The sequence below is a fragment of the Balaenoptera borealis genome (genome assembly GCF_965194805.1).
Source record: "Balaenoptera borealis genome assembly, chromosome: 16".
NCBI classification, from domain to species: domain Eukaryota; kingdom Metazoa; phylum Chordata; class Mammalia; order Artiodactyla; family Balaenopteridae; genus Balaenoptera; species Balaenoptera borealis.
Window position 1 is genome coordinate 12,752,595 of NC_138872.1, and position 24,002 is coordinate 12,776,596.

The window sequence follows — 24,002 nt, forward strand, 5'->3', positions numbered from 1 at the left end:
TGCTCCTGGCATAGGCCTGACGAAAGGGGGTGCTTGCGGAGAATAGAGTGGAGAGGTTTTTAATCTCCGCCTGGGTGGTGGTAGTGGCTGCGGGTGGGGGAAGCTCTTATGTTCCACCCCAGGCCAGCTCCTGGGGGGCTCGGCCAGTATGGGCACCTTCCTGGGGAGCCTGGTGGTTTCCAGAGTCAACACGGAGAAGGAGGGGTGGGCAGCTCAGAGGCCCCACTGCGGAAGGGCAGCTTTCTCATCTCACATGTGTCTGGTTTCGTCTCTGCCGGTGGGCACTACCCTTTCCACCTGGGGACACATGCCCTCCAGGAGGAAAATGCAGACTAGTCTTCCTGATGCTGAAGAAGCGATAATTGGGGTGAGAGCCTGGTACGTGTAGTAACCTCTCCTGTCCAAAATTAAAAAAGGAAACCATACATTTATGTTACAAAATGACTTTTGATTTGGAAGTCGAAATTTGGAAAAAAACAGAAATGAAGAAAGGAGAAAATTGAAATTACTTCTAATTCCACTCTCAGAGTTAGGTTCCATGGCTAGTGATAAAACCCAAACAGTGCCTTAAATGATAGGGAATTTTCTTTCTTACTGAATTATAGGCTGCCCAGGATAGATATGTTGGCTCCACTGTCATTAGGGACATAAGCTCCTTCTGTATTGCAGATCCATCTTCTTCAACCCCTGGCTTTTACTTCATGGTATAAGATGGCTGCCTGACCTCCAGGCATCACATTTGCTATCCAAGCAACAGGAAGGAGGAATAGCAAGAGAGAATCCCTGCCTGTTCCTCCCATCATCTCCAAGGATACTTCCATGATGTCGTATGTAATACATCCAGTTATACCTCCCGAGCCCAAACTTAGTAATGGGACCACACCTAGTTGCAAGGGAAGCTGGGAAATACAGTCTTTATTCTAAAATCTGGAAAAGGAGAGACCAGATATTGGGCAACAGCTAGTAATCTTGGCCATACTCTCACACAGTTTAGGGTATTTCATTCCATACTTCTTTTTTCTATGCTTACGTAGAAATAATTTAACCAAAAATGAGACTGTATTTTATGTACTCTTCTGTAACTTGGCTTTTTTCCCCCTAGAGTTACATTAACAGTCTTTCTGTATCATTATATGGATTTCTGCAAACCATTTTTAGCACGATGTCCTTTTGTCAAGATGGACAATTTAACTAAACCCTAAGTATTAGAATTTTAAATCAGATACTAAAGTTAAATCTTGATGACACATGTGAGATTTAGTTTTTCCTGTAGGATAAATGCTCAGAACTTAAATGGATGAAGCATAGCACTTGGGCTTTGTAGGAGTCTGCGCATTTGGGGGTCTTCCCAAACTCTGGCCTGTGTGGGGCTGCTTAGTGCAGGCTCTCAAAAAGCCCCTGCTGCCGTTGTTATTGTTACTTTATTATTATTACTTGGATTCAAGGCTATTCTATGACACTCTGCTTCCCTGGACCCTGGACCACCCAGATCACGTAGGGGTTTGGGGTCTTCAGGGCACCCCCTTTCCTCTGTCCTTGTTATGGTCTGGGGGCTGCCCTGCCCCCACCTCCCCTACTTCTAGCCATTCCCCTGGCCCTCTCAGGTTTCGCCATATGTCTGATGAGGTCACCCCAGCCGAGGCGGGGATGTCCTTGGCGGCAGGCGGGCCCTCTCCTCCTAGTGATCAGATTGCTGGCATCCGTCTCAGAGAGTACCTTCGAGGCCTCTTTCCCTCCTTTTTATCTCCAGGGAGAGAATTATCCTCCCAAGGCTGTGGCTACAGGTTCCAGACAGATGGAGCCTCCCCAGGGGCACCCCAAAGGGCAGCTGCTATCTGTCTTATGCTTATGTGGTTTATTGTGTACAGTTACTCACTGCGGATGCATACTGCGGATGCATGTTGGGAATGGATTGGAGACTCATCCTCAGGCCAGACTGCCTGGGTTTGAGGCCCAGCTCTGCTACCTACTAGCTGTGTGGCTTTGGGTAATCTCTTCACTACACTGGGCTTCAGTTCCCTCCTCTGTAAAATGGGCACAGTAATAATAGTACCTACCTCCTAGGATTGTTTGAGGAGTAAAACACTTAGAGTAGCACCTGTCACATAATAAGGTCCAAAGGTGTAAGGTATGATAATAATTGCTAAAAAATAGTAAATCTGTTATTATTATTATTATTAATATACTTTTCAATTCTGTACCTGTTACTTCTGGAGCCTATTCTGGGGCTCCTTCCTCAGTTTTTCTCCCTCTCTCCCACCTTTCCTCCACATGTTTCTTGAGCACCTACTATGTGTCAGACAGTGTTCTGGGTGCAAGGGGACAGCAGTGAACGAAACCATCTTCCACTGTGAGAGGGTGCACACTCTCTGGGGAAGATGTTACCGAACAATCAAATATATACAAAACTTAGTTGATAAGAGCGCTGCCAATAGTGATAAATTCTGTGAAGGGTAACAGGGTTCAGACAGCTGTGAGGAGTGAGGCGAGACCCTCCTTTATACGGAGTCCAAGAGGGAGACCTCCTTGACGAGGGGGCTCCCCTGCCAGTTGAACATCTTGCAGCAGTGGCTTTATAGGCAGAGAGCTGCAACGGCAAAGCCCTGGGCGGGAGGACAGGGTCAGTGTGTTCAGGAAACAAAAAGGAGCCAGCACGGCTGCACCTGAAAGAGTAAGCCCGAGTGGGGTGGGAAGGGCGCTTATCCTACAGGATCTTGTCGGCTGTAGAAGGGAGCGGATTGTTTCCTAGGTTTTAGTAAGAGCCACTTCTAAGGCAAGGGTTTCTCTGCATTGGCGCTATTGACGTCTGGGACCAGATGCATCTTCGTGTATTTAGTAGTATCCTTGTCCTCTACCCTTGAGACGCCAGCAGCACCCACATCCCCAATTGTGACAGCTAAAAACGTCTTCAGACATTGTCTCATCTCTTCTGGGGGATAAAATCACCCACCCTGGTCAAGGACCACTGCTCTAAGGCAAAGTGGGGCAGGGACAAGGCTGGCCTGGCATCAGGAGAGCTGGTTCTGAACTGTGGCTTATTACCAACTTTTTGTTTGAACTCAGACCTGTGTCTCTCACCCTCTGGGTTTCTCAGTCAAGTTGGAGCTCGCTGGACATGGCAAACGCACAACCTTGCTACTCTTCTCCTTCCCATGGCCGTGGGAGACATCACTAATCAATTATGCTGTGTCTTCCTGTTCAGCTCTGAGCTCTGGGGACCATGAAGGCACTTGGGTTAGGAGCTCTCTGAGCAGCCTGTCTGGTCCCCTCCTCCCAGCAGCAAGCAGGAGCCAGACAGTCCTGGGCTCAGGTTCAGCTCTCTTGGTTTCTGGCTGCGTAACTTCTGTTAGGTTACTTCACTTATGAGCCTCAGTTTTTCTCATCTGTAGAGTGGGACCAAAATAGCTATGCTGAAAGCTGATCATGGGGGTTGCAATGAACTCATGTCGGGACTTTGCAGGTCTCAGCAAATGTTTGTTGCACGAACGAATGAGAGCATGTGGGTCTTGTTCTGGGTATGGAATGGTGGGAACTCTCATCCGCAGCTGGTTGGAGTGTAGGTTGGTACAATCATGTTGGAGAGCCATTTGTCATTAACTAGTCAAGTTCATGTCTCTAATCTACGGCCAACCATTCCGTACCTAGGTGTACACTTGGGGGAACTTGCACACCTGTGCTCAGGAGACTCAGGTGCGCCTAGAGGATCTTGAGCACCTGAGCCCCCGTGGGCCTCTTCATCACAGCATCATTTATAGAGAGAACATTTGAAACAACTTAGACATCTGCAGCCTGATAGTGGTTACTTACATCTGCTCAGCAATGAAATGGACAACTTGAGGTCTTAGTGTGGGGCTCTGCAGAAACAGATCCTGAGACTGATTCAAGGCTGAGCAGTTTCCTTGGGAGTTCACCCCAGGGAGCACCAATAGCAGAGTCGGGGAGTGAGGCAGGGAAGGGAAGGCAGCTGAGAAAGGTGTGTCATCAAGCAGGTGACCAGTGCGGGCCCCTGGGGCCCTCGAGGAAGCTTCCTCGGGGAAGCAGGCCCTCACGTGCCTCAGTCCTCGTCTGTCTTTGCAGCCTGCTCTGCATGTGAGAGAGGGTCCTCACGCCAAGAGAAGCGGGTGCTGGTGGCTGAATGGTGCTGGGGTGCACCCCAGGGCTAAGAACCAAGGCATGTGGGTGGGGTTCGGGCAGCAGGCGTTGCCAAGTGCACGTATTGATATGGGTAAAGGTGGAAGATGTGATGTTGAGTGAGAAAAGGAAGTTGCTGAAAGGACGTCATTTATAAAAATGTCGTAAGCACGCAAAACGGTATTCTTCATCGCTCCTCAATTCACACGTGCCTGGTAAGCGGGCAAAGGCATGTGTGGGAGTGAGGACCACATATCCAGGGCAGTGGGTGCCTTGCAGGACGGGCAGGTGCACAGGTAGCTCACCTCTCTCTCTAATGATGCCTTTCTTCCTGTGTCTCCATTGAGGTTTAATATTTACAAGGTACATGGGTAAAGTGCACTGATCTTAGGTGCACACTGATGAGGCTTTGCATACGCATTTGCCTGTGTAACCGCCACTCAGATCAAGAAGTAGAATATTTCCAGCCCCCGCCCTGAGGGCTTCCTCGTGGCCCTTCCCTGTCTACACCTCCTCCAGACTTGATGAATTTCTTTTTGAAAATGGTTTAAAGCAAATTTGACATAATGCTAATAAGATTTGCTGAAACTAGGTAGCGATGCGTTTGTGGGTGTTTGTTAAATTTTCCTCTGTCCTTTTCTGGCTCCTTGACGTATTTCATCATCATCATAAAGAGAAGAGGCGGACTTGGCCAGATGCAGGGAAGCGGCCCAGGCAGGGGTGCGCATGGACACGGCATGGACAAAGATTCCGGGGCCGGAGGAGAGTTTCAGGCAGCCCTGGAAACCCTGAGAACGGGCTTGTCTCTAAGGGAGGTTTCCAAGATGAGAGCTGCTTTTGGCCGAGTGTTCCAAAGCTGTCAAGGTTTGGACACGGAGTCACCCCGGAGGGTCCCTTTCACCATCCTGCCTGCACAGAGGGCATTGGCGCCGCCTGGAAAAGCCAGTCATGCCGTGGGCAGCACGAGGGCTGGGTCCAGAGCCCCTGCCTGCCCATTCTTTCCGGGTCACGAGCTGCCCATTATGCCCATCACACCAGCCTGTTTGCGGCTCCTCTGTGGGTGGCCCGAGGCTCGCATTGTCCCAGCACAATAGTGGTGGCCGCGCTCTTGTGGAGAAAGTGGGACAGGAAGCTGTGATCTAGGCCAGCCGCGCTGCGCTCCCAGCTTCCTGCTCTCCCCGGCGGTGCTGGGTGAGGCTGCCTTTGTCGCTCTCCTGTCTGAGGAGGCTGGAGGCTGGAGGCTGGACTTCCCGGCAGCATCACAGGCCCTGTTAAAACATCCTCTAGGAGCTCCTGTCTCCTGACCCCTCTACCCGTTGTCCTTTAAAGAGAAAGATCATCAGGCTTCCAAGTAGCCCGAGTTGAGGTTCCTGCCATGTGTCGGGCACTGTGTCAGGCAAATTGTATCCTTCCTTTGATTTGTGAGGGCTTACAAAACTAGTGTTCCAGGCACTAGTCTAGGCCCTGGGGGTACAGCTGGGAAGCAGACCCTGTCCTCATGGAGCTCCCATTCACTTTATCCTAGTACATTCTGGAAGGTAGGACGACAGTACTACTATGATCTACGTATTTGCGAAGAGTAAACTGAGACTCAGAGAGGCTAATGCACTTTCCTGAGGTCACACCACACGAAGGAGGAGGAATACAGTTTAAACCCAAATCATTAGTCTCCCAATCTGGCCTCTGTTGTTGGATTGGGATAAATGTTTCATTCCAGCCATGCCATGCTCCCTTCTTATTTTGGTCTTTCCCTTAGGCGCTGGTGTAGACTGCTTAATCTTAGTCTTTTTATCTGACAAATGGACTCTTAATGCAAGATGAGAAAGTGATAAGTGCATGAAGACAAGGAGGGCATCCTGGAGGAGGTGACATTTGAGCTAAGGTCTGATGAATGAGAAAAAGCTGGCCCAGGACAGAGCTGGGAGAGAATATCCTTGCAGGTAGGAACAGCATGTGCAAAGATCCTGAGGTAGGGATGTGCCTGGCAGGTGGAAGGAATAGAGGGGTTGAAGATGTGGCTGAAGATTATTGAGGTGTGTGTGGGGGGTGGAATGCTGGAAGGTGAGTTCAAAGAGATTAACTAGTAGAGGTCATAGGGACCTGGAGCTGTGGAAAGATGTGGATTTTTTTTTTTTTATTTAAGTGTATTGAGTAGCCATGGAGAGTTTCAAGCCATGGATTGATAGGATCTGATTTACGTATTTAAAAGGATCCCTCTGGCTGTGTGTGTGGAGAAAGGAATAGGGAGGAGGTGATTGCATTAGTCCAGGCAGGAGGTGTTGGTGACTTGGACCAGGTGGGTGGCTGAGGAGGTGGGGAGAAGTGGTCCAATGTTTAATACACGTTGAAGGTGAAGCTGATAGCATTTGCTGATGGATGGAAATGGAGTGTCAGAGAAAGAGGGGAGGTCGAGGACGACACGGGGGGGTTTTGGCTGGAGCACTTGCAAGGCACAGATGCCATTCCTCAGGCTGGGAAGGGCTTGGTGGTGTGTGGGTTTGGAGGGAAGTTCAGGAACTAGGTTTTGGATGCGTTAATTTGAGACGCCCCTTGGACATCCAGGTGGAGTTGTCGAGTTGTCAGAAATCCAGCTAAGTCCAGGCTGGGGATATATACTTGGGCTGCAGGGACTGGTCGAGAACACGCCGTGGTGAGTGTGGACAGAGAGGCAGGGCCGCTTTGCTGTGTGTCCCTGACTTTCCTCTCTGTGACCTGCCATGTGGAGTGTCAGCGCACCTCTTCCTAGGAAAGCAGAGTCTGCAGGTGGCCGGCTCCCCATAACATCCATGGACGTCCCTTCTCGTGATGGGAAAGGATCCAGCAACCTCCTCTCTGCTGGCCTGCCCCTGCTTCCCTCCACCCTGGGCTGTCCCTTCCACCTCCCCCGACTCGGAGATCTCCCCTTTGCTCTAACCACCCATGGCAGGGAAGGTGACTGACAGGCCACCATGCCTCATCGTGGCCAGTGGACCGTGAAGTCATTTTCGCAGGGGACTCCATGTGGTCAGCCTGGGGACAAGCCCTAGAGTCGGGGCAAACCCGGCAGAGTTTGCTGTCAGCGGGGCTGGCCTCAGTCTCCCTCAGATGCTCCCATCTCCTCCTCCCCTCCCCCATGTCTGTTCTGTTCCCCCGGCCTGTCCACGGGATCTCTCAGTGGCTTGTCCTCTGCCTGCTCTGTCCCACCCACACCAGTGCCAGGCCGCTGTCATTGCTCATCAGTGGAGGGGCTGCACCCCTCCACTCTGGTCGCTCCACTTTCATGCTTGACCCCTAAAACCTAGTTCCTCACAAAAACAGATGGCTCTTTTGCCACCATTTAAAAGCTGGGAGACTTTGCTTTAAAACAAAAATCCTAATTTCTGGTTTCTCTTGGGAAATAAAAAAAACCCCACACCCAGAACATCTGGTGATACTGGGGCTGCTGGCCTCCCACCTGGCCGCACTCGGAGGGGACAAGTAGCCGCCCCGCTTTGATGGATATGTGCTCGCCTGTTCCCCACGATCCCTGCCAGGCCCCGCCTTTATCGTCTGTCACATCACAGAGGAGAGAAATGATTTCTCTGTTCCAAGCCCTTGAAAAAAGTGGCAGAACGACTGTGGTCTGTCCATACAGTAGGATCCTGGGCAGCCGTGAAAAGAGAATGACGGTGCTCCCCAGGTAATGATATGGAGAGATCTCTAAGTGGAAAAAGCAGGTGCAGTGCGTCCTGTGTACGCGGCTATCTCTTGGTGTGTAAAAAGGGGAAAATAAGAATATATGTGTATGTGTGTGTGTATATATGTGTATGTATATACATAAATATATTTGTGTTTTTTTTTCCCCAGCTTTATCAAGATACAATTGACATGTAACACTGTGTAAGTTTAAGGTGTACAGCTTGCTTTAGTACATTTGTATATTGCTAAATGATTACCACCATAGTGCAACTTTAGGTATATAATAGAGTATAATTAACCATAATCACTATGCTGTACATTAGATCCCCAGAACTTATTCATCCAATAACTGGAACTTTGTACCCTTTGATCAACCTGTGTATGTTTATTTGGAATAATACGTAAGCCACTAGGAGCTGTGGGTCCCATGGGGGATGGGAAGGGCTGGATGGATGGGGCCTGCGCTAAAGGAGACTTTTCATATTTTTGATTTTTGAGCCATGTGAATGGTTATTATTTAGAAGTTAAGTTTTTAAGCAAGAGGACAAAAAAGGAAAATGAACTGTAGTCGAAGAGGGTCCTGCGGGTGATGAAGCAGGTGTGGGTGCAGCTCCTGAGGGCAGGGTTTGTGTTGGTCTCTGCAGAGCCTGGTGGAGTAGATGCTTCATAAACACATGTTGGCTGAAGGGCAGAGTAGGTTTTTGCTTATTTCCTGCCCATGTCCCTGGATCGTGGTGCCTCCCAGGGCCTAGTTGGCATTTGAACTTGTAACCCTTTTTTCGAGCCACCTCCGGGGGACTGGAGGCGTGGACGCTCACCTCTCCCTGCTTCTCTCCTCCAGGCATTCCTGCATCGCATCCGGCAGAACACGGCGGACTCGGTGGAGAAGGGCCTGACGGAGGAGAACGTCAAGGTGTGGACCCGGGGCTGGCCCCTTTCCCGACTGTCCCTGCCGCTGTGTGTGGAGCTGCCTTGTTCCTCCCGGGTGATTCTCAGAGGGTGCTCGGGTCCACCCCGCGGGCAGCTGCCTTTGGCCTCCCAATGGCTTGCTCCTTGCAGCCCCTGGAGGGCTCTGGGTCCCGCGAGCAGACAGTGCTTGGGGGATGTGAGGAGGACTCAGCCTCAGGGCCCCACTCCCCACCTCGAGACTCTCCCCTTGCTCAATGCAACCATCCTGTCTTCCAGTCTCCTCATGCCAGGGACCCTGGCTTGGAGCCAGTGGAAAATCCCTTCCCAAGTGCCCCTGGGAGCCTGGCACCTCCATCTGCCCTCCTGGCAACCCTGGCCCCTGCCCTGCACTGGGTGTTGAGTGTTGAGGCTGGGCGGATGAGTAATTGGGTCCAGGCTAAGTCTTGGCTGTGGCTCTGGGGAGTTTTGAAAGGAAGTCAGTAGACCTTCTGTGTGCATGGTGGAGGCCCCAGCGGTCCCCAGGCCTGGCTTTCTAATGTGACCTCACTCTCTGGGAAGCCACCTCCAGTCCTTGGGGCTCCAGGGTCCTGGTCCTCAGAGAGAGGGGAGACGGGGCAGTGGCAGGGTCAGAGGTGCCAGCGTATACAGCATATAAAGGGCTTGGTCAAGCAGGACATCCCCTTGTGTATGTCCTGGTTAATAAGGATACCTTGTACATTGACAATTCTGAGCCCAGTATTTTGGATAAGAAAGCTGAGGCTTAGAGATGTAAAGAGACCTACACAGGGCCAGAGCATGGCAGGTCCCTGGTAGGTCTGGGATCAAAGCTTTATATGCATTCATTCATTCTTTAGGCAAATACTTACTGAGTACCTACTGTTTATTAGGTCTGTTTATTACAAACTATTACAACTTAAAAACTATTATAATTAAAATTTATAATTTATTACAGTTGGAAAAAATTATCTTTTTTATGAGGTATAATTCACATACAGTAAAGGGTACAATCTTAAGTGCAGGCTCCTCTGTGCCCCCTCCAGTACATGCCCCCACCCCAAAGATAACCACTGACTTCTAGTGGCATTGATTAGCTTTGCCTGTTCTTGAACTATATATAAAAATTAGCTCTTTCATCATGCCCGGCATCTTTTGCTCACTGTTATGTCTCTGAGATTTGCCCATGTTCTTGTATGTAGCTGGAAGTCATTCTTTTTCATTGCTGTGTAGTATTCTGTAGTATGACTGTGCCGCAATTGACTCATTCATTCTCCCGTGGGTGGATATGCGTGCAATTTCCAGTTTTTGGCTGTGATGACCGTTCTTGTCTATGTCTTTTGGGGGACACAGGCTCTAATTTCTTTGGGGTATATACTCAGGTGATAGATATTTATTTTGAAATTCTGTAGCCATTCCTTGAAGTAAGTATAACAATAGGATCTATCCTATGTATCTTTAACATAAGCAGATTTAACCATGTGAGCTGGACAGAAGAAGAGAGAGAAGAATAACCCAACAGTGTGGGTGATTCTTCCAGCCACTTCATGTGACAAGTGTCCCTCAGGGCGAGTTCGAGGAGGACGAAGAGGAACCCTGGCCTTCTGGGACTGCAGCTTTGACGAGTGGCCTCCTGCCCCTCGGCCTTCCCTGCCCACTTTCAGGGCTTTCCCCCTGCAGACTGTCTGGTGCCTCCGCAGGGTCCATGGAGTTGGTCTTCATTCCTTGGGACCTTGACTCGAATGTCACCTTCTCAGAGCGGTTGTCCCTGGCCTCCGCGTTTATTTATTTATTTATTTATTTTTAATAACATCTTTATTGGAGTATAATTGCTTTACAATGGTGTGTTAGTTTCTGCTTTATAACAAAGTGAATCAGCTATACATATACATATATCCCCATATCCCCTCCCTCTTGCATCTCCCTCCCACCCTCCCTATCCCACCCCTCTAGGTGGTCACAAAGCACCGAGCTGATCTCCCTGTGCTATATGCAGCTGCTTCCCACTAGCTATCCATTTTACATTTGGTAGTGTATATATGGCAGTGCTACTCTCTCACTTTGTCCCAGCTTACCCTTCCCCTCCCCGTGTCCTCAAGTCCATTCTCTATGTCTGCATCATTATTCCTGTCCTACCCCTAGGTTCATCAGAACCATTTTTTCCACATATATGTGGATTCCACATATATGTGTTAGCATACAGTATTTGTTTTTCTTTTTCTGACTTACTTCACTCTATATGACAGACTCTAGGTCCATCCACCTCACTACAAATAACTCAGTTTTGTTTCTTTTTATGTCTGAGTAATATTCCATTATATATATGTGTCACATCTTCTTTATCCATTCATCTGTCGATGGACACTTAGGTTCCTTCCATGTCCTGGCTATTGTAAATGGAGCTGCAATGAACATTGTGGTACATGACTCTTTTTGAATTATGGTTTTCTCAGGGTATATGCCCAGTAGTGGGATTGCTGGGTCGTATGGTAGTTCTATTTTTAGTTCTTTAAGGAACCTCCATACTGTCCTCCATAGTGACTGTATCAATTTACATTCCCACCAACAGTGCAAGAGTGTTCCCTTTTCTCCACACCCTTGCCAGCATTTGTTTGTAGATTTTTTGATGATGGCCATTCCGACGGTGTGAGGTGATAACTCATTGTGGTTTTGATATGCATTTCTCTAATGATTAATGATGTTGAGCATTCTTTCATGTGTTTGTTGGCAACCTGTATATCTTCTTTGGAGAAATGTCTATTTAGATCTTACACCCATTTTTGGATTCGGTTGTTTGTTTTTTTGATATTGAGCTCCTTGTATATTTTGGAGATTAATCCTTTGTTGGTCGCTTTGTTTGCAAATATTTTCTCCCATTCTGAGGGTTGTCTTTTCGTCTTGTTTATGGTTTCCTTTGCTGTGCAAAAGCTTTTACGTTTCATTAGGTCCCATTTGTTTATTTTTGTTTTTATTTCCATTTCTCTAGGAGGTGGGTCAAAAAGGATCTTGCTGTGATTTATATCATAGAGTGTTCTGCCTATGTTTTCCTCTAAGAGTTTTATAGTGTCTGGCCTTACATTTTTGGCCTCCGTGTTTAAATGTCCAAATTCTTCCTCCTGCTCCACCTTGGGACTCCCTTCCTGTTTTATGTTTGTCTTTAGTGCTTCTTTTCACCTAGAAAACTATAGTTATTTGTTGGTTGTCTGTCCCCTTCCAGGAGAATGTCACCTCCATGGAGGCAGGCATGTCATTGTTCCCTGCTGTGTCCCCAGGGCCTGGTACACAGTAGGGGCTCAGTTAGTACTTGCTGAATGAATGAATGGTGAGAAACCCTAGAGGGATCCGTAACCATAGCGACACTGGTGACCCCTGGCTGCCAGCAGCTGTGGGTGGTGAGTGGGGGGATGGGTGGGAGAGGGACTCCGTACCATATTTATTTTACTGTGTTTTGATTTTTGAACCCTGTGAATGCCTTCTTCAAAATTAAATTTAAAATGCCTCTGTTTAGGGAATTCCCTGGTGGTCCAGTAGTTAGGAATCGGCACTTTCACTGCCAGGGCCTGGGTTTGATCCCTGGTTGGGGTACTGAGATTCTGCAAGCCACGCCGTGTGGCCAAATTAAAAAGAAAAAATGCACCTGTTTAAAAAAACAAAACAAAACAGAAAAAGGAATTCATGCAGTTCAAAGGGCTTTAAGTCAGTGAAAATCTCCCCTAGTTCTTCTTCTTAGAGGCCATGACGGTTAGCAGCTTGTGTTATTGTCCAGTGGGGTCTCCGCTTCTGCCAGCATAGAGAGGAGTGGCCTTTGCGTGTGTTATTTTACACAAATGGGCCCATATTGGAATCCCATGTGGCACCATGATTCCCCCCCTCCCCCCCGCAGTATATATCAAGGATCATTTCAGGGCTCCAGATCCATTTCTACAGACCTGCAGATTCTTTTCACAGGCTCAAAGTATTTCAGAATATGGCATGTATTTAAATATAGCCAATCTACTTTATTTAACTATTTGACGAGTCCCCATTAATGGATATTTGGCTTTTGTCTAATCTTTTACTAGTGCAAATAAGGCTGCAGTATATGGTCTTGGCCATCCACCCAGTTCTCAGCCTCGGTGCAGTGAACAAGTTGGGCTGGACGATTCTTTGCCATGGGGGCTGTCCTGTGTGTTATAGGATGTGTAGTGGCATCGCTGGCCTCTACCTATGAGACACCGGTAGCATCCTTCTCCCCAGTTTGTGACAACTGAAAATGTCCCCAAACATTGGCAGATGTCCTCTGGGAGGCAAAACTAGCCCTGGTTGGAAATGACTGGTCAAAAGGTTAAATTCTGAAATGTAGAACTGTGGGTCAGATTGTGCATTTCAAATTTTATAGGTTCCTGTGGGGAAACAGGCACTCATATATTGTTTGTGAGAGTTTAAATGGCGCATTTGCAACATCTTTCTCTATTGTATTTTCTTCTATCAGGTCATTTTAATAGGTGCCTGGAAGTACCCTCATCGTTTTAAAAATCAGTCCTATGTGTGCATATGGCTGATTCACTTCGCTGTGCTGCAGAAAGTAACACAAGCTTGTAAAGCAATTATACTCCAATAAAAAAAAAAATCAGTCCTATGGTTGGACATACCAGGTGTGTCTGGCCGTGATGAAGATTGTGATGGATGTCTTGGTATATATTCCTCTGCAGGCTGAGTGTGAAGTTCAGTTCCGCTGCTTCACTGGACCACGTGACCTTGGGAATGTTAATTATCTTCTCTGAGCATCCGTTCTTCATCTATGAATTGGGGATGATAATAGCTCCTGCCTCGTGGAGTTATAGTGAGGATTAGATGCCATAAGTGCATGTAAAGTTATTGGCACAGGATTAGGCATTAATCCTGTTTAGTAAATGTTGGCAGTATTTTTGTTAGTATCATGATTTCTGTTAGCTCCAGCGTATGAGAGTGCCCGTTTTCCTACGCCCTCCTCGCCTGCACCGGGGGTTATGTATTTTTTTTTAAAGATTTATTTATTATTTATTATTTATTTATTTATGGCTGTGTCAGGTCTTAGTTGCGGCATGTGGGATCTTTGTTGAGGCATACAGGATCTTTTGTTGTGGCACGCGGGCTTCTCTCTAGTTGTGGCATGCGGGTTTTCTCTTCTCTAGTTGTGGCGTGCAGGCTGGGCGGGTGGGCTCTGTAGCCGTGGCACGTGGGTTCCAGAGCACATGGGCTCTGTAGTTTGCGGCACGCAGGGTCTCTAGTTGAGGTGCGCGAGCTCAGTAGTTGTGGTGCATGGGCTTAGTTGCCCTGCGGCATGTGGGATCTTAGTTCCCTGGCCAGGGATCAAATCCACGTCCCCTGCATTGCAAGGTGGATTCTTCACCACTGGACCACGAGGGAAGTCCCTATGTATTTTTTTTTTTTTGTGCTTCATTTTGGTCTCCTCTACGCCTCGATTAATGTTCTCCTTGGGCCTCATATTTCCCTCGCAGATACTGTTCTCAAACATTGAAGACATCCTGGAAGTTCACAAGGATTTCTTGGCTGCCTTGGAGTTTTGTTTACATCCGGAGCCTCAGTCTCAGCATGAACTTGGGAATGTTTTCTTAAAATTCGTGAGTACGATGCCCCAGCCTCTACGGGAGCCTGCAGCTTTTGGGGAGTGGGCTTCTCCCCCGGGTCCCCATTCCGTCCACCCTTGGCCAGCTTCGTCTGCAGGTCTATCTGGGAGAGGGAGAGACAGGTGGGCAGGCGGGTCCAGCCTCCACCCCCGGGAACAATGGGCAGAGGGTTGGACCCAGCAGACTGGGGCTCTTTTTAGTTGGCTCTCCCTCCCTTTAATGTCATGTAGAGTGTGGTCCCCTTTTCCTCAGAGCTCTTTGCTGAATGACTGCGTCCTGGGGCTCCTGTGACCTCCTGGCCTGGCGGGGCCCCTCTGCTGCAGCATGAGCAAGAGGATGGACTCGGGTCAGACACACCTGCATTTGAGTCCTGGTCTGGCCACCCACTGGCCACCGAGGGTGTCTGACCCTTGGGTGCCCCCTTGGGCTGCTGGACAGGGAGATTGATCCTTGTTGCAATAGCCACCCTCTTCCCAAGTCACTTAGAATTGTGAGGGGACAGCTGGAGGAAGGGGGGCAACCTAGCCCACAGCAGGCAACTGCTTTCCTCCACCCGCGCTGCGCGGGACCCTCCCCACTGGGAGGAAACCCGCACTGGCCTCACGGGCGTGAGGCCTGGGCCAGACTCCTGTCCTCTCTGAGCCTCAGTTTCCTCCTCTGATGGAGCAGTAGGGATAATGGTGCCTCCTTGGGTTGATGGAAGGACTCAAAGAGGTAAAGCAACAAAGTGTGTAGCCGAGAGCAGCAGTTCTCAACCAGGGGGTGATTTTGCCCCCAGGGGACATTTGGCCACGTCTGGAGACATTTTTGGTTGTCACAGCTTGGAGAGGGGGCCGTGCTACTGGCTTCTAGTGCGTGGAGGCCAGCGATGCTACTAAATAGCCCGTAATGTGCAGGACGGTCCCCACAGCAGAGGATTATCCGACCTCAAGTGTCAGCGGTGCTGAGATGAGAGACCTTGGCCTGGAGCAAGCGCTCGGTCCATGTCGGTGCTTACTTTCGTTGTCATTGTCATCGTTACTGACTCCCTTCTCCAGGGAATCACATCTGTATGGTCCGAGATTAGCATGGCAGAGCCAGGCTGCTGATGGGCTGTGTCACCTTTGGCAAGTTGTTTTAACTTGTCTATGCCTCAGTGTCCTCACCTGTAAAATGGGTAAAAAACTAGACCTGACCCTTGATGTCCTTGAGGATCGAGTGAGCTAATACAAGGAAGGAGAGGGCTCCGAACAGCTCCTGGCCCACAGTAAGTGCTCACTAAATGTTGGCTATTAGCTCTTCACGTGGCCACCATTCCTCAGCGTTTGAAATAGGATGAATGTGAGAGCGAGACAGGTGAGATGGGCACTAATGGAGGGCGTGGTGCAGGGCAGGGATGTGATCTGCTTTGCATTTAAAGGGCTGCTGCTGGGGAAGTGGAGAGACCAGGAAGAGGTCACTGCGCGTCTGAGATGATGGTGCCCATCGGGCAGGGTGGTAGCCATGCATGTGGTGAGAGGGGCTAGTGGCAGTACTGGTTAAGGACACATCATTTTTTTTTTTTTTCTCTTGCCGAGCCGTGAGGCCGGCAGGATCTTAGTTCCCCAACCAGGGATTGAACCCAGGCCCCAGCAGTGAAAGCACCGAGTCCTAACCACTGGACCGCCAGGGAATTCCCCAGGACAAGTATCTTGAATAGGAAAATAGAAAGGATGGTAGGGACAGTCTTCCCTTTGGGTTCAGAGGAAGGAGTGAGCCCCCATTTCTCTGGAGCTAGGCTGCTTAGGTTCCATTCCCTGTTCCATCACTGAAAAGCTGAGTGACCTTGGGCAAGTCACGTCACCTCTCCAGGCCTCAGTCTCCAACTCTGTAAAATGGGAGTAATGATAGTACCTGCCGTATGGTGCTGTCATGAGGATGAAATGAGTTAATTCGAGTAAAGCACTGAGATCTGGCCTGGCTCCAAGCTGGTGCTGCATGAGTGTCAGCAGTGGGTGTTATTCCAGCTGGGGCACCAAGGAAGGCTTTTGGGAGGTGGTGGCATAGTTGGGGATGCCCGTGAAGTGATGACATCTGAGCTGAAAGTGGAATAGTCCATACTTTAGACGAAGCAGGGAAGGGGTCCTCAGGGTGCATTTTCCAGCTTGCCAGTAACTCCAGGCCCCATGTGTCCCCCGACTTCTCTGCCTGAGCCGCAGAGGTGTGGTAAGCAGGTTTAACGCACTGGCCAGTGAGGGTCTCTGGATCCTGAGTCCCCACTTGGGCTAATTTGCTCAGAGATGCAGGGGACGGCTGGAGGAAGGAAGGTGGGGATTTTAGAGCCCAGGAGGCAGCCTCTTTTCCAGACCCTCTCCTGTGCTGCCCGGAGCCCTCCTCATGTAGCCTCATCAAACTGGACATCCACGAGGGCACTGCCTACCCACAGAATCCTGATGTGCCGACGGTGGATGTTCAGGCCTTTGTGGGGAGTCAAAAAAACTTATTTAAAAGGGAAATTTGCATTATTATTGGACGTGGAAAATGAGTGTCTCTTGCTATTACAAACAAATGCAATAGAAACCAAGCTGTGTTACAGCATTCCGTCTAGAAACTCTTGCCCACCTGAGTCTCTGAGCCTGAGACCTGCGCTGGGTTTGATCAAAAGGAAGATGAACAGTGTCAGACTGGCTTTGGTGTCACAGCACACCTTGCTGAGACCCTTCCTTGAGGTAATTGGAACAGCTGAAAAAGGAGTCAGCTTTCTCCACGTATGATTCAGTGTTTTTAATTTAAAGTCATCTTTTTCATTTAACACTTGCAGTCATCACCCCGCTCCCCCAAGGCTCATGGAAGACGGTGCTGAGTTCTTTTTAAAAGCGGCCGCTGCTGTAGGTTGGGTTCCAGGAGCTGGAGGCCTGCGTACAGGTGGCCTGTAGGAAGCAGCTGAAGAAGGTTGCACAGTCTCCACCTGGCCCGACCCCACCTGGGGTTGGGGGAACTCTGGAGCTGGCGTGCCTCTTCCTTCAGGTCGCCCTGAATCGCCACGAGATAGCGGGGCCTTTGCACCCCCGTTGGACGTGGGCTGTCCCGGGGAGTGGGTGGACAGCCTCGGGCCGGCCAGGCAGCTGTCTCAGGCTGAGGACGGTCCCTGGGGAGGGACTCACGGATAGGACACACTCACCACAGCATCCCCCGACAGCCCCAAAGGGAGGGGGCACCAGGGCCAGCCAGACAGCATCGGGGTTGTAAGGTGGTGACTGGGAACAGAGCTCTGTGGACAGGCTTTCCAGGAGAGGAAGGGGCACATCAGACCCTGTGAGGGGCCCTGGCTTACAGACCAGCCCACCACTGCTGCCCAGCCAGTGGACAGTGGGGGACTCCCTCACACCCTCACCCCCAAACCCAACCACTGACTACTGAGGTGATTACAAACTAGCACTCAGTGAACCTTCTCTTTGTGCCGGGTGCTGGTCTGAGTGCTTTACGTATATTAATTCATTACAACGTCACAACAACCTTTAACGGTGGGTGCTGTTATTGTACCCACTCTACAGATGAGGAAACTGAGGCCCAGAGAGGGTAAGTCAGTGCGCAAGCTTACCCAGGCAGTGAGTGTTGGAGCCGGGATTTGAGCCAATGTCGTCTGACTCCTGGACTTGTGTTTTTCACCGTCTTACATAATAAAGTCTCTTTATATCATTATTAAGCACCTACTGTGCACCAGGCACTGTACTTGGCCCTGAGGATGGTGCCCTAAATAAGACAGACTTGCTTTTTGCTGCCATGAGGCTCCATGAGGAAGGTTAGTCAGTTGAGAAAGGAGGTCGTTTCAGATGTGGACGTGGGTTTGTGAAGAATATAAAATGCAGATGTGAGGAGTGACTTTCCTTGAGGTTGTCTGAAGTTGGGAAGTCAGGTTCAGGGTTGCTAGATGCAGCAAATAACAACACCCAGAACGGTGGGTGTTTGGATGAATTTGGATTTCAGGTAAGCGACAAATAATATTTTAGCATAAGTATGTCTCATACAATGTTTGGGACATACTTCTTCTACTGAAACACAATTTGTTGTTTATCTGACATGAGCACTCAGCTGAGTGTCTTGTGTTTTATCTGGCGATCCTGGTCAGGGAAGGCCTCTGTGAGGTGGTGACCTAGGGGATTTTGGAGAAGGATATTCCACATGGAGAGGAAGCCAGGGCAGGGGCCCTGGATGGAGCAGGCTTGGTCCACTGGAAGAAGGCAGGGAGGCCGGAGTGGTTGGAGCAGAGTCAGTGATGGAGGGAATCCAGGGATGTCATGGGGGGCCCTGTCCTGCAGGGACTGCATTATGAGAGTTGGAGGGTTTAGCAAGAAGTGGTGTGGTCTGTGTTAGGTTTTAGCCTCTCCTCCCCACAACTGTGTGGACAGGCGGAAGATAGCTTGCGGAAAGTGACCTGAATCTCATACTCCCCTCCCCACCAGAGAGGTCTACGTGGCCAGCTCCTTCCCTCCTCCAAGTCTCAGTCTTTGTGGGTGTGAAATGAGTGGTGGGGAGCAGATGGTCTCCGTGGAGCTAGTGTCACCCCCTGGGTACTGTGGACGGCAGCCACCACTTTTGACAATCCTCGAGCCCTCTCTGGGGGCTAGAGCCTCTCCCCCAGCTGTCCCCAGCTGGCAGCTGTCCCCTTCTCCTCCTTCACAGCCCAAATCCACGGCCACACGCCCCCCACCCCCACATCTGTGTGTGTGCACAACGGTTTGTCCATTTCCTCCAAGCCAAACAAGCAAAGCCCCACGGGGCGCCCCTAGGAGGAAATTGAACACTTGGCCTCTTAGCTGTCAAGGGTAGCATTTCCACATTTGCTGCATCTTCGGCCTGCGAAGCAGTTGGGGTTGAGCTCAATGAAAGGCGATGGGAGTGATGAAGCTCGGCGGGGTTTTGAAGAGGGGTGTTGCCATTTGCTAAATTTAACTTCTCCAAGTCTCAAGCCTTCTCCCCTGCCCTTTTCACAGGCCGAAGGAGAGGATGACATTGCACAGTGTGTCAGAGGAGGGGCTCAGGGAATGAGGAATGACAAACCTGTGGCGCTCTTATGACTTACTCCCCTCTCCTGCATCCCTGGCAGACATTGCTAGTCAATCACAGCATTCTCCATGGGGTTCCAGAATTCTTCTCACTAGTGTTCCAGCCAGCAGTTCTTACTGATTGGGGTTGGCATGTGAGGATGAACAGATTTGGCTGTGCTTTTTGGTCCAACCCCTTCATGGTACAGATGGAGATGAACAGGGAGACTGTCATCACACCAGACTTGGGTCCATTTGTTTCATTTTCTTCCCCTTTTAGAGTGTGCATATATTACTACTGTCTTCACTGCGAGTGACAAAAACAACTCAAATAGGCTTAAACAAAAAAAGGACTTTATTGGCTTCTACAAATGAAATATTCAGGGTGTGTTGGCATCAGGTATAGCTGGATCCAGGACCTCATATGATGTTTTCAGAACTTGGTTTTTCTTTGTCTCTAGGCTCTGCTTTCCTCTGTTTTGGCTTAATTCTTAGCGTGGTGGCAGAGGTGGCCCTCAGCAGTTTCAGGGTGACAGTCTGCTAGCTTAGTAACAAAAGTTCAAAGAGAGCTTCTCTTCACAGCAGTTCCAACCTGAGTCCTTAAGGGCTCTCACCGGCCCAGTTTGGGTCGCATGGCCATTGCTGCCAGGACCGGGAGCTCTTTGATTGGTTTGGCCTGGGTCACACGCTCACCCATGGTGCCTGGGAGTGGAGTGGAGTCAGTGGGGTCAGAGTGTAGGAGGCAGATTCCCCAGGGGAAAAACTGGGGGCTGTGACCAGAACAAGGGGGAGTGGATGCTGGGTGGGTAAAACAACACACGGGCCAGGGAAAAGCCGAGGCTGCATTGCGGTGCACCAGGGTTGTCCTGAAGAAACGTGGGGCTGGTGAGAGGGTCTCGGGCACCACTCAGTTCCTCCCTCTGCTCTCTTGCTTCATTCATCAGATAGTCAGGAGGCCTGCACTCTGTCTGGGACTTCAGTCCCCAATGGCCATAGCCGTGACCTCATCAGTTTGCAAAGCCTGCCTCCATGGAGCTCATGGTCCAGGGGGTGGTTGGGGGGAGGTGGACAGTGCAAGAATGAGAAGTCAAATATACCGGGAGGCGAGAGCCACCACAGTCCTCCAAATCTGCCTGGTGCCTTCCCTGGTGGCCTTCCCCAGACCTATGAGTCCATTCAGCTCCCTTCCTCCTGACTCTGCCTGTCTCTCTTTTGCCATCAAAACCTACCCATCCACTGTCCCACCTGTCATAGATGGATTCACCAATGGGATAATGAATTTGCTGAAATAGTAACCATGGTAATAATAGCAACATCAACAACAGCAATAACAATAGCGGCTAATAGTTAAGGAGCCCTTACTATGCACTGTTTTATGCATTTACTATGAATTCACCTGATAACCCTCACAGCGACCTTATGACGGGGAGGTCGTTACTGTCTAATTTATAGGCACGAATGCAGAGGCTCTGAAACATTACATGCCTTGCCCAAGGTCACAGAGCTGGTGAGCTGGGGAGTCGGGCTGTGAACCTGCGTGGTCTGGCTGTAGAACCTGGACTTGCACTTATGAGGCTGATGCTGATCGTAGCCATGGGGGCTTTGGTGTCGTATCTTGGAGCTGTGCTAATAGCAGGGCCTCTAGGCTCTTGGCTGCAGAGCTGGACATCAGCATGGGGGTTAAGAGAGGTCGGATCCTCCTGCCACTTCGCTAGGTGTGAGACCCTGGGCTCATGACCTTTCATTGGTTTCCCATGTGTGAGTGGGTTGAATACAGTGATTACCGTGTCAGGTTACTGTGAGGTGTGAGTGAGTCTCCCGCATTCCAGGAGAGCAGAGGGTGGCGTGTCCTAACTGCTCAGTACGTACTCCGTGTTGGCCATCGGCTCTGGCTGTGGGCACTTCGCTGCTCAGGGCGTCTGCTCAGATGGTGTACACGGAGCCCCAGGGGGAGCTGGGCCGGGTTGGGGTGGCTTACTGATTCTGAAACCCATTCTCTCTCCTCGTTGGTTTCCTCTTTCCTGCAGCCACCCACCGGCAGGATGACTGGGGGCTTGTGCAGAAGCAAGATGAGCTGCTTACTTTGCAGACCCACCTTTTCCTTCCTTAGCTTCTTGGGGTCTCCTGGCCACCCCCCAGCACAAGGTCAAGGCCCTTCAGCCACCTTCAGCCCTTCCTGTCCTGCGGCCTTCCCCAGGACATCCTTGTTTGGGGTTTGGTGGGTTGGGGGGAGGTGTTCAGTGAGCCTTTGGGAACCGAATATGCTCAGTGGAGAGCTTCCTGCTAACTAAGACGGCTCCTGTCCCTTTCAGTCCCGGAAACCCTGACTGATGGTTACAGACCTGGTGACTCACAGGTGACCTCTAGGCTGGAAAGAGTCCAGCTTTGGGCTCAGGGGTATCTGGAGGTCAAGAGAGCTATCCCCCTGCCTCAGCAGTGCCACTGCTGTGTGGCAGTGACCAGAGATGTACTTGTTCCCCCAAATTCCTGAGTCTTATTTAGACTCTTCTGGTTCATATATACAGGGCATTGCATCTAGTAGGTGTGTAGAGTTTATTCATTTAGTAAGTATTTATTGAGGGCCTACTGTGTGCCAGACATTGTGCTAGGACCTGGGGACACCTCAGTGAACAAGAGGATGTGGTCACTGCCTTCAGGGAGCCGACTGCTAAGTCGAAAAGACAGATGATGAACAAATAATCTGGATAATTCCAGATTGTGAGAATGCTATAAAGAAAAGACGGGGGTGGGGGGGGGTGATAGAGTACACCTGAGTGGCCACTTTAGCTAGGGTAGTCCAGGGGTCATTTGAGGAGGTGGCATTTGAGTTGAGACCCGAATGCTGGGGAGTAGCCAGGCTTTGGGCAAAAGTGTTCCAGGTAGAACATCAAGAGCAAAGGCCCTGAGGTAGGAACAGGCTTGGCAAATTCAAGGAGCAGGTAGAAGGCCAGTGAGATGAGATCAGAGAAACTCAGGGTCACATTGTCTGGCCCTTGAAAGGTATAATAAAGTGTTGGATTTCATTCCTAGTGCAATAGAACACCATTGGAGGGTTTTAAGCAGTGGGGTGACACAACCTGACTTGTGTTTTGATTCTAAAGACATTTATTGAGCACTTCTTGTATGCTGAAACCTCACCTATTAAATCATTTAATTTCAGTAACAATCCCATGAGTTAGGGACTATAATTAACTCCACCTTAACAGATGAGGAAACCAAGGCATAGAGAGGTCCGGTAACTTGCCCAAGTTCACAGCTGGAAATGCACAGCCAGGGTTCAAGCCCAGGCTGCCTGGCTTGAGTCTGTGTACTTGACCCTGGGCCCTGCTGCTTCCTGAGAGGTCACTGGGTGCAGAACTGGGGCAAGAGTGGAGGCTGAGAGGCCTGTAGCGAGTGGGAGCGACTTCATCTGAAATCCCGCCTTGTGGGTATGTCTCAGGGTCAGGGTGTGGGGTAGGCCTTTCCTCCCGGGCCTGCTGGCCCAGGCGTCCGCACATCTCAGAGTGTCTGCCTTCCTGCCGTGACCTGTCTCCCACAGGCTCTGTCCTTGTCTTGCAGAAGGACAAGTTCTGCGTATATGAAGAATATTGCAGTAACCACGAGAAGGCCCTGCGTCTGCTTGTGGAGCTGAACAAGATCCCCACCGTGCGGGCCTTCCTTTTGGTGAGTTAACTGTCACCCCTGCTTCTCCCTTCCTCTCTGCCTCAGCCTTGCAAATCCACACAGACCCATGGTACCTGATCCCTTCCTCAGCTAGGGCAGTCTGTGTACAGCAGGTATCGCAAATGTTTTCTGTAAAGGGCTAGATAGTGAATAATTTTTGCCTTTTTGCGTCATACAGCCCTGTCATCACAACTCTACTCTGCTGCTGTAGCATGAAAACAGCCATAAGTAATATGTAAGAAATGAGCATGGCTGCATTCCAATAAAACTTTATTTATAAAAATAGGCATAGAGGGCTGGATTGGCTCTAGGGCCAAATTTGCCAATTCCTGTTCTAAAGTAATGATCCTGATAAGACTGATAACAATAGTAGTAATAATTGTATTCAATATTATTAGTATTATTTAATTATAAGTGAAAGAAAATCTGGTTAAAATTGGCTTAAGGAAAAAAAAAAGATTTACTGGTTCACTTTCTTGGAAAGTTTAAGACCTGAGAGAGCTTCAGGTACAGCAGAATCTGGGTGTTCCAGTGACATCATCAGGAGTGTGTCTCTTGGTTCTGCTTTTCTCACCTTGGCTCCGTTCCCAGGCAGGCTCTCCCCATATGGTGGCAACGTAGCCTCCAGTGGCTCCACGCTTATACCTCTCATAGCCGAGCAACTCCAGGATAAAGAGGACTCCTCTTTTCTAATGGTAACAACAAAAATTCTGGGTCTGATGCTCATTGGCTCAGCTTGGCTCAAGACCATATCCGTGAACCAGTTGCTGTAGACAGAGGGATTGGCTGGTGCTCGGATTGGTCACTTCTGGAGCTGGAGGGCGGGGTCAACTCCATTCATACTACAGGCCCTAAGGCTGTGGGTGGATCCCTAAAGGATGTTGGTTTGCACTTGTGGAAGTAAGTTGGGAATGGACGTTGGTCAGGCAAAACCATAGACACCCATGATGGTCTTTCCTACAATTGCACGATTCACTTGTGTATAAAATGGGTTCTCATTTGTGATCTCCTTGGAGCTTTACCGGCTGCTGTCTCT

The 24,002-nt window shown here is 49.8% G+C and overlaps 1 protein-coding gene across 2 annotated transcripts in view; it reads left to right on the forward strand.

Annotated features, from left to right (window-relative positions):
* Window positions 1-24,002, forward strand: part of PREX1 (phosphatidylinositol-3,4,5-trisphosphate dependent Rac exchange factor 1) — a 194,532-nt gene that overhangs the window by 71,366 nt on the left and 99,164 nt on the right. For both annotated transcript variants that reach the window (XR_014236174.1, XM_082362788.1), the window contains exons 2-4: window positions 8,630-8,701; window positions 14,172-14,294; window positions 22,862-22,966. Coding sequence is in view for 1 of the 2 variants with exons in the window: in XM_082362788.1 (XP_082218914.1) it covers window positions 8,630-8,701; window positions 14,172-14,294; window positions 22,862-22,966 (300 nt within the window). In the remaining variant the exon portion in view is untranslated. The remainder of the gene's footprint in view (window positions 1-8,629; window positions 8,702-14,171; window positions 14,295-22,861; window positions 22,967-24,002) is intronic.